The sequence below is a fragment of the Gavialis gangeticus genome, unplaced genomic scaffold, assembly GCF_001723915.1.
Source record: "Gavialis gangeticus isolate Ggan-Ray unplaced genomic scaffold, GavGan_comp1, whole genome shotgun sequence".
NCBI lineage: Eukaryota > Metazoa > Chordata > Crocodylia > Gavialidae > Gavialis > Gavialis gangeticus.
The window spans coordinates 12,808,266-12,818,669 of NW_017729034.1; the positions used below are offsets into that span (position 1 = coordinate 12,808,266).

Consider the following 10,404-nt stretch of genomic DNA (forward strand, 5'->3'; position numbering starts at 1 on the left):
TATCGGGAGTCGGTGAATATGTTTACTCTCTTGTCTGTTCCTATCTCCAGGGACTTGGGTAGGAGTGTGGGGAGCTGCGTGCTGTGGGGCTGGGTGGAGCTGGTCTGGCTTGCTGCCACCACATGCAGATTCAGAGACTGGCATGCTCTGGGGACTCCAAGGACACCTCCCTCCACACATACACACACCTACACTCTCCCATACATGGCACTCCACAGCATATCCCCAAACACATCCACATCCTCCCATGCACACCCCTACCCTCCCACCATAACTCCACACCTTCCCACAGCCCCCCACACACTCCCACACCCCTCCACCTCACCATGCTTCTCCACATACTTAGACCCTTCCACACACACCCACTCCCCACAACCCCCCACATGCACACCGTCCTGCAGCCCCCACCCCAACCACATACCTCACACCACACTCCTCACACACTACACCACACTGCCCCATGCCCCCACTCACCATACCCCCACCACCCCCCACCACACACACTTTCCCACCACACACACTCCACATACACCCTCTTACACCCCCTCACACAATATACAAGAGTAAGACTATTTTGAGCTATTATGGAATTGCCTCTAGATACACTACACAAACTCACATAAATCAGGACAAAATATTTTTTTTAAATAAGATTAAAATAAGTTATAGTAGATGTTTGATTTTTTTTTAGTATACGATTTAGGGTTTTTTTCAGTTTCAAGATGGCAGCATCCTCCCTCTAAAATTAATTACTTCCAGGGCAAGGGCAGGGGTTGGGGTGGGATGTCCAGTCCCAAGATGGCGAGTGGGGGGCAAGGGGCACCTGTCACCTTGCAGCCCTTGACAGTTCACCAAAACAGGTTAAGCAGACCTCCAGCTGAAAAAATTGCCCACCTCTGTTCTTAGGTGTCCCTCTTTCCAGTTGAGTTTCCTGCTTTTACTAGCAGGCATTATATAAAAGGTTGGCACTACCATTTCCCTTTCCTTGTCTTCCATCAGCAATTATGTTTTAAAAAGGAAACAGCTAGGAATGCATTTTGTTAGGAGAACAATCCTGTTGACCTGTGTTATCCCTGCTCCAAACATACCTACCATATTGGACCCCTTAGGAGTTTAGGTGCTGCTTGGCCTAGATTTTGGATCCAAATGTCACTTAGGTGGGATCTAGGCACCTAACTTCTTAGACCTGGTCAATTCTGGGCACGTGAAGAAGCATAACTGCAAGTCCAGGGAAACCTTCAGGTCTAAAGAAGAAGTGCCTAGTGAGTTCAGTCAGCTCCATGGTTAGGCAGCCACTCAGGAGGGTTTTTTTTTTAAATACGTTTTGGATACAGACACCTAAAGTCAGCCTAAGTCCTGTTTTGGGCGCTTATATATTTTTATGAGCCTGGCTTTATGTGATTAAATTTATGTATTTGGGCCATAGTGATTTCAACGATAATAGCTGTATAAGCAACCAAAGCTAGACACCATTGATCATTATTACTTCCAAAGGCAAGAATTCTTGTGGGTGATATCTTTTATTGAACCAAACTGTATTGTTGGTATACACAGCAAAGGGTACTCTGATACCTAAAAGTTTGCCTATGTCTATCCCAACCATACAGTTAATTCAATAACAGATATCACCCACAAGAACTCTTGTTTCTCACATATCTCCTGTACTATCACAGCAAGAACATCACCACATCACTTCCAAAGGAATATTTATCTTATGCAATCCCAACAATCTTTCCCTAAATATTTATAGTCAAAGCAACAAAATAAAAGATAAGCAAAATAAACAAACAATAATGAACCAAGAATAAGAAAAATTAAAATGGTCAGACAACAAATATATGAATTAATGAAGTTAATTCTACTGTCCCTCATCTACAATAATTAGTTTATTTCAGAAGATTTTTTTTGCATTTTTGGCTCACCTTGAGAGAACCCTCTCTGATAAAATATTTTTTTTCTTTCTCAGGTTGAAGTTCTGGAGTTATCTCTCCTTTACTTTCAGATCTTGAAGCATTGCCTTTGAGAAATGAGAAAGAAATAAGCAAAATTATCAATGTATTGGTAATATTAAAAAAAGCAAAACAGAATTCCTGGCTCAGTGGGAGGGCCAGGGTGGATTCCATGTTTCAACTCCTTTGTCCCTCTGTTTAGAAAGGTGACAGGGCAGAGACACTTGTTTCTCACAACCATCATTATTTAACATTTATATTACAGTAATGCCCTGAAATCCCATCATTATCAGGGTTCTGGTATGCTAGTCACTACACATAGGGCACGTCTACATGAGATGCTATGGCAATGTAGCGTTGGCAGGCACCAACCATGACACTGTCACTACTGCGCATTGCTACTGTGCAGTAGGGTCAAAAATGACCCATGTGCTGCTGGACTGCACAATACTGGCAGGTACTGCAGAGTCATTTAGTATTTGCAAGAGTAGATGCGCCTGTGGCGGGCCAGTAGGAGGTGCTCCTGCACTGAGCCACCCACCTCACTGTGCGTGACCACCTTCTAGGCTCCGAGTGCCTCCCTGCAGGGGGGTGGGCCCCACATCTGGCCGACCTGCTTCCTGGAGCACACCCATTGGTCTGGTGGTAATGCTGCCACCAACCAGAGTCTGGGCTGATCCTTGACCTGTGCCCTCTGGGAAACACAGGTCTATTAGCCCTTGAGGGTACCTGACCCACTGCAAGAACTTGGGGTACTTCCCACAGTCTGAAGCACAAATAGTGGTATCCCTTAGTCACCCGAACCAAGGGGACCTCAAGCCATAATTTAGACCCTCTCCCAATAAATCTCCTATGCTAGGTACAAAGGAGAACTTTATTGGTTACAAGGAGTAGGTTTGGAATAGGGTACAGGGTAGAGCATATCAGAGAAATCCCTTAGAGCAGGGGTGGGCAATTATTTTGGGCGCAGGGCCGCTTACTGAGTTTCGGCAAGCCACCAAGGGTTGCATAACAGCCAGCCCAGGGCAGATTAATATAAATTTTCTAAGTTTTTTAGGGGCCCCACAGGCCGGATAGAATGTCCTGGCGGGCTGCATCTGGCCCCCGGGCTGCATTTTGCCCACCCCTGCCTTAGAGCAAAGTGGCATGGTAGCCTTTGATCGTGCATCTGAGTCACTGTAAGCTACATATCTAGTTAGATCTCAGGTAGCTTACTCATGAGTATCATCCAGAGGCAGGTGGAGGTTCCCTCTGGAGGCAGGCAGTTCACTGATCATGAGTTTCAAGAGACAGAGTAAGTTTCAGATGGTCCAGCTTCTCTCTGAGTTTTCATCATGGCCACTGCCTCCTCCTGGGCAGTCCTTAACTTATATAGACCTTATGACCTCATTTACCTGATCCAATGAAGGCCAGCAACTGTTGGCTGCCAGCCAACTATTTTGAACTGCATCACTGGTTGCTGGGTAGACTGGAAGGTCTTTAGTCCCCTTCCAGTCAGGCTGGCATTGCTTAGAACAATAGGGAGCTTTAGCCCCCCAGCCAGGTATGTGATGCCAATCACATAGTCAGAGGGAGCACATTTCCCCCCTCCCTCAGGAATGTATCCAGCTCAGGTGACAACCCAGGTTACAACCTGGAGCCCATGGGACGTATGCCCTCTGCAGTGACCAGGGTAACCAAATTGTCACATAGCAAAGTTTGGGGAGTGACAGAGATGGTATTCTGCCACAGCACCTACACATATAAAGACCTGCTTCCTGCTGATAAGGACTTACAGTTGCAGGTACTGTTCTTAAAATTAGCTTTGTTGTTACGATGAGATGAAAAGTGCTGTATAAACACCAGGTTTTACATTTTATTATTATTGCTATTTTAGGATTAAGGCCCAATGCTTTAGCTGGCTAACCTAACCCTAGAACAACTGTAATGGCAGATTCAGAGATACTGCAATGATGGGGCCAAAGGACAAGACAGATGCTGCCAGACGAGCAATAATGTTGTGCTAACACCATCAAAATCTGTTGTAAGAGAAATACTTTTACTGTCCTCAACTTGGTTTTATGGTTTCACAGCTTTATCTAATGGAAAATAAATAGTTTGGATATTAGTAAACAGAAGAAAGAATGAAAAATGTGAAATGAAAAAAATGATTGTTAGTTTTAAAATGGTTTCTTTCCTAGTTTTCCCTATTTTTGAGGGTCCCACATTTAACTGTGGTAACTCAGGGTATGCACAAATGTATATTTTATCTGCTTTAAAAGGGGAAGTGGAGCTGTTGCACCTACCCATTTCAAAATCCTACATCCACTCGTTTTATGTAACCTTCTAGTGCTAGAAGGTCCCAAAGATAAAAAGATTATAAAGCAGGAGTGTGCAAAGTGGGTCCTTTTAGGTTGGGATTTGACCCAAAACAGGGACAGTGATTTGATTTATTAATTGATATCAATGTCCCTGATTTGATTCAGCCGAATCCAAATCTGAAGATTTGATGCTGATTCAGAGAATCAGCAATTCGGACATAGACACAGCTTTAAAAGTTGCTTCTACATACCTTAAGGTACAAGGCGTGGCTCGTGATCGCTGCAATGGTGGGGCACATGAAGCATCCCACAGGAGTGTGAGGTGGGGGGAGTGGGGCCCTCCATGTGCTCGGTAGCAAACCCAGAAATGGACTGGAAGTACTTCTGGTGCAATTCCAGGTCTGCCAGGGAGCATGCTAGGGGAGCCCCCCACGCCTCCCCAGCTCGGTGATTGGCTGCAGAGGGACCCCAGTTGTCACCCCCGACCCAGGAGGCACCAGTCGTCGAGCAGAAAGGGTGTGTGTGTGTGTGTGTGTGTTGGGAAGGGCAGTGCACTCCCCGGCAGATCTGGAAGTGGACTGGAAGTGCTACTGGTCCACTTCTGGGTCTGCTGCTGAGCGTGCTGGGGAGTCTCCCATGCTTCTGTGGGACATTCCATGTGCTCCAGCATTGCAGCACTCACAAGCCCCTGCTACCTAGAGGTATGTAGAAAAAACATTTAAAGCTGTCTGTATGTCTAAATCACTGAATCTTTCTGAATCTCTTCAAATCAATTTGGAGGGTTATGATTCGATTTGGAGAGATTAAAGGGTCCTCTGATTCAATTTGGATTCAGAGATTCAGCTACCAAATCAGGCCGAATCAAATCAGGGACTAAAGCTTTGCACAGCCCTATTATAAAGCATAGACAAAATACTGACAAGTCACACGTGATTCTTTTGCTATATATGACTTCTTGACAAAATAACAGACCTTGGGATTTTGTTGACTGCTCATAAATTATCACACATGCTGCTCAAAACCCCCACCTCTCAAAACCTTGCTCTGACCCCAGCTTACCCTCTAGTTTATAACCTGTAGCTTCTGACTTCTGATTTTGGTTGTCCCTCACAAAAGAATCCTTCTAAACTATATACCGGGCGCATCTACATGAGAGGTCTCACTGTGCAGCAGAGCTAATTAGTGTCTAGTAAGCATCCACATCTGCACATGCAAGTGTTTATGTAATTGGCTCTATTCAACAAGTAAATTTGCTACCTGTAAATGCAAGTAGCAAATTTACTTGAGATTACTTACTGTGCAGTAGTGCATGTGTAAACGCCTGACCAGGAAAAACTGTGCTCCTGGTCAACTGAGCAGTAGGGGTCAGGAGATTGCTCCCTGTCCCTGGGAGCTGCCTGATGCTGGGGTGCGCTCTGCCACCAGAACCCAGGCAAGGACAATGTCCCCCTGCCCCAGCACGAAGCAGCTCCCAGATCCTGCTCTCCGATTGTGGGACCGGCACTGGGAGATCCTTATCTCCCCAGCCCAAGTCCTGCAATCACAAGGCTGGTGCTGGGAGATCCTTATCTTCCAGCACAAGCCCCATGGTCATGGGATCTAGGCTGGGAGATTCTTCTCTCTCAGCCTGAGCCTAGTGTTGGCTCCATGACCACAGAGCTGTTGCTGGGAGATAAGGAGACTGCAGGACTTGGGCTGGGAGATAAGGATTTCCCAGTGCTGGCCCTGCAACCATGAAGTGGAGTCTGGGAGCTCCCTGCTGTTACCTCTCAACTCCATGTTCTTGGGGAACCCTGATACAGGACGCAGACTGTCGGACTCACAAAGAATCCCTCCTCCCCTCCCCTCCTCTACCTAAACAGAAACTGATTAAGATGCAGTGGGATACACACCTAAAACCCTCCAGATAAGGGTGACAAAAGCGAAACAACTGCCCTAGGTCTCATTTGCATCTGAGATGGAACCAGATGACCATTCATTTACATGAGAGATGGAGAACAGAAAGCCCGAAGCAGAGACCACAGTGAATTCTGGGATCAGAGAAGCAGGGGAGCACTGCATCATGGAGAATCTGTGCTCTAAATGCTAATCAAGCCACATTTACACACACCCAGCTCAGCATTTATCAGACCAGTTCTAATCTGGATTTGAAAGGACTCCCCCCCCCACACACAGCTCTAAGCAGAAGTAAAGTTTACTAGGCATCTCGGGCTGTACATTCCCCAGTGCCACTATGGGAGGCCTATTTAAACTTAATTGGCTAAAACTCACTAAACATCATCTTTTAGTTGAGTAAATACAGTACTTTAAAATGTAAGCAAACATAATTTACCATCAAACATTTTCACATGCCTTCATATGGTGAAAATTGGTTCTCATTGAAAATTTTCAGAATATTACTCTAAACAAATTTGGGTTTTAGCACTGAGTGTTTGGAAACAGTTTACTATGACAAAAATAGAAACACACCTACTTTTGGTTTTGGGAGAACCAGTTTTTCTGAGAGCAAAGGTAGACGATTTAGCTTCAGAAGGTCTTTCTGCTGTTACTTCAGCAAATGTTAAGGCTTTTAGTTCCTTAGTTATTTTTTCTTCCTGGTATTTGGCTTCTTCCTTCATCACCCAGTCTTCAACTGAACTGGCAATTAGCTCCAGGTAGTTTCTGAAAATAACCATGTTTGTTCTATTAACAATAAAAAATACTGTATCATGAATATGGTGTCAGATAAAAAAAAAGATTATGTTTTACCCTTTATTTGACTTCTTAACTGCATATTTGAGTACTCTCCCATAACCTCAGGGTGAAGTTTACCAGCTTTTTGAAATGAAAATGGTTATTTTTCCCTTACTAATCTTTTCCTAATGCATTTATATTTCAAATTCTGTCTTTTTTCTGTAAAGTGCATGAGAAACCCCTCCTTCAGAAAGGATCAATTTTCAAAGAAAATCAAGCTAGCTGTAAATCACCACTGATTCACTGAATTGTGAAGAGGGTCAGTAAAGAAGGATCAGAACATTATTTTCCCCTCACACTGATGTGACTTCAGTATACTGATATCAGCATAGTTACTCCTGATTTTTGTTCGCCCTCAGAAATTGACTTTGCCTTAACTAGTTACTTAGAATCTACATCCTATGTATATGTACTATTAGGCATACCTGCAGCACCAAATTCTAATTCTTTTTTTTCACAGGATCATAGGGCTGGAAGGGACATGATGGATCATCTAGTCCAGCTCCCCACTCAAAGGGCACATCTACACAAGATGCTTTACTGCATAGTGGACTAATTTACTGTGCAATAAAGCATCACTGTTTACATGTGCATGTGTTTACTGCACAGTAAATGAGTCTACTGTGCAGTTAGTTTGTTACCTGCAAATGAAGGTAGCAGATTAACTGCACAGTAATTACTATGCAGTAGCACATGTGTAGATGCTAACTGTGGGCAAATTTGCTCCTGTTCAGCCCCGCCACCAGGGGCCCACCCTCAGGCTAGCCCCAGTATCATGGGGCTGAGCTTTCCAGCTCCAGGGCTGGGGAGGCTCTTTGCCTGCTCCAGCCTGGCCTTTAAAACACTGTGGTGACCCTGGAGCCTCTGCCACCTGCTGCCTGCATTCTGGCCACCAGGTCCTGCAGCAGTGGCCCTGTGCCCTGCATGGAGATTGGCACTGATCCCTGGGTCAGCCCCACCACCTGCCTGCCTGCCTGCCACGAACTGTGCCCCTGCACCATAAGCAGTTGCTATGGCCTGGCAGCACCCGAACTCTCGGTTGCAGCCCCTGAGGGCCATTGATGGAGCCATGCTAGTGTCATCTTGTGACAGCTGAGCATTGTGTCTGTGTGGTGAAGGTGCTTGCTGAACACTCTGTGAGGATTAGACCACATGTTTCTTGTTGTTTGTTCATACATTGTGAGCTGTATGTTGCTGCTAAGAATTTAATTAAAGTAAAAGGAGTGAGGCCTCATAAGTAGTAAGGCCTTGTATGTAGTGACACAATTAAAATTAACCTTATTAGGAAAATGCAAAGCCTTATACTGCTATTGGTCAGTCATAAAAAAAGTTCGTAGTGTAAGAGTGTGTGGCTGTGAGTCAACAGCGTAGCTCAGAAGTTATAAATTGGCTAGCACATCTGGAAATCAGCAGAAGGAAGATGCAGCATTGTGAGAGAAGCTACTAATTTAAAGATTAGCTGCTGACCTGGATTCAGTGGGCCAGTGGATCTCGAGGAGCCTGAGGACTGAATACCAGGGTCCTTCCTGGTACTCCTCAGACACTGCAGATCGGGGACGCCTGATTTTGCTGAGCTTTATAGAAGAGGAACTTGTTGTACATCAGGCATCAGAGGGGACTGCTGATAAGTTGCTGATGTGAATTGTTATTGTCTGTCATTGTCCTCTTGTTATACTACGCATAGCTGTGTGTTTGTTAAGTCAATAAACCTTTCTTACCTTTTTACTCCCGACCACTCTCTCAATCCCAAACCCTCCCACAGGCAGCTAGGACATCATCTCTGACAACATACAGTGTCCTGGGTGCCCAACTGGTCCTCATGGAGTTGTGGGGTTACACTGAATCCAGAACCAATTTGCCCAGGGTGGGCACACCAACATCCATATCTATAAGTCCCTGGCAGGCTGCATGCAGGACTGTGGGCATGACTGGTTGGCATGGTAGTGCTGCATAAAGGTCAAGGCCCTGCAGATGCAGTGGGTCTGCATCACTTACTACAACCGCTGGTTGGGGGTTGCCTGCAGGACCATGCCCTTTGTGCAGCAGCTGAACCATATCCTCATGCCCTGGGACCTAGGTGAAGCTGTGCCATCTTCTCCAGCATGGGTGGCTTGACAGAGCCTCTGCCATGGCCGGGTAGTGGCAGTGAGTCTTCTAAGAAGGAAGGCCCCTCAAGGCACCAGGGGCACATTCCAGTTCCTTGCCCCCGGCCTCTTTCCAGCAGCTCTGAAAGCCTGGGCCAATACCTGCCATGCCAACTCTGGGTGTACAGCCCCACCCAGGAAGACAGCCTGGGGATGGTGACACCTGCCCTGATGAGCTCCAGCTCCTTCCTGGATGAGACCACTACTCTGCCAGCCTGGCGCTATGCCCCTGAACCTCAGGATGCTGGCAGGAGCTGCATATCTTTGCTGCCAGAGGGGACAGACTTGGTCTGCTAGGGACACCTGCCATGCCTATCCAGTAAGCCCCACACTGGGAGGAGGTCTCCTCTCCTTCCATGCCTGCCCCCACTCACTACTCAGCCTGGCTGAGCTTCCCCCTGGTCTCCAAAGTTCCCCACCACAGCATGCAGGGAAGTGGGAGACAGTGCAAAACTTTACTGAGCAGTCAGTGCCCCCTCAGCAAGGCAGTCACGGGCCTCTCACATGTGGAGAAATGTGTTGATACCTGTGGCAATGTTGTCCTCAGCTGCAGGAGGCAGGGATGCATAGGATAGGTACAGTTACCCCTACAGGTGGTGGCACACATTGGAGGGAAGTGTGGGCTTGTCTGCTGTACCACTGAAGCTCAGGGTCTCACGCCCAGTTCTTAAGTGTGCCCAGGGTACCAAAGTGATCAGAAGCAGCAGGGAGTAGTGGGCCAGGCACCCCTCGGTGTGTGAAAAAAACTCATTGTAGCACACCCAGGGCACTCAATAGGGGTACGCTCAGGGTGCAGGCCACATCTGGGATGGGCCTGCCCCGAGCTGCCTCTCCAAAAAGGACTCCTGGGAGGTTGGCTGAGAGCCCCATATACCCCCTGAGCCTGGGTAGCATGGGAAGAGCGGGCACACAGAGCACAATGTACAGGGAATGTACAGCTTGCACAGGGAAGAGGGTGGTTTACTGGCCTGGAAGAGGAGAAGTGGGGGAGGGGATCTGGAGCACCGGTGGCAAGTACTGCCCAGCCTGGGAGGGGGGCAGGGGAGGCAAGCTGCCTGCAGCAAGCACCAAGTGGCCCACATGCCCCTACAGAGTGAGTGGGAACACTGAGCTCAGCTGGTGGCTGCCTGTGCCAGATCCTGCCTTGCTGACTTATCCTGGTCCCTTGATCTGAGGCACAGTGCACAGCCCCCTGGTAGTACCTGTTATCTCAGAAATTTTGCAAACTCTCACAGCCTTTTTTCATAGTTTCATAGTTTCATAGATTTAGGGTCGGAA

At 46.9% G+C, this 10,404-nt stretch overlaps 1 protein-coding gene across 1 annotated transcript in view; it reads right to left on the minus strand.

Annotated features, from left to right (window-relative positions):
• Positions 1-10,404, minus strand: part of SPAG17 (sperm associated antigen 17) — a 469,533-nt gene that overhangs the window by 247,826 nt on the left and 211,303 nt on the right. The window contains exons 18-19 of the mRNA XM_019526871.1: positions 6,723-6,910; positions 1,923-2,017 (exon numbers count right to left, since the gene is read on the minus strand). Of these exons, the coding sequence (XP_019382416.1) occupies positions 1,923-2,017; positions 6,723-6,910 (283 nt within the window). The remainder of the gene's footprint in view (positions 1-1,922; positions 2,018-6,722; positions 6,911-10,404) is intronic.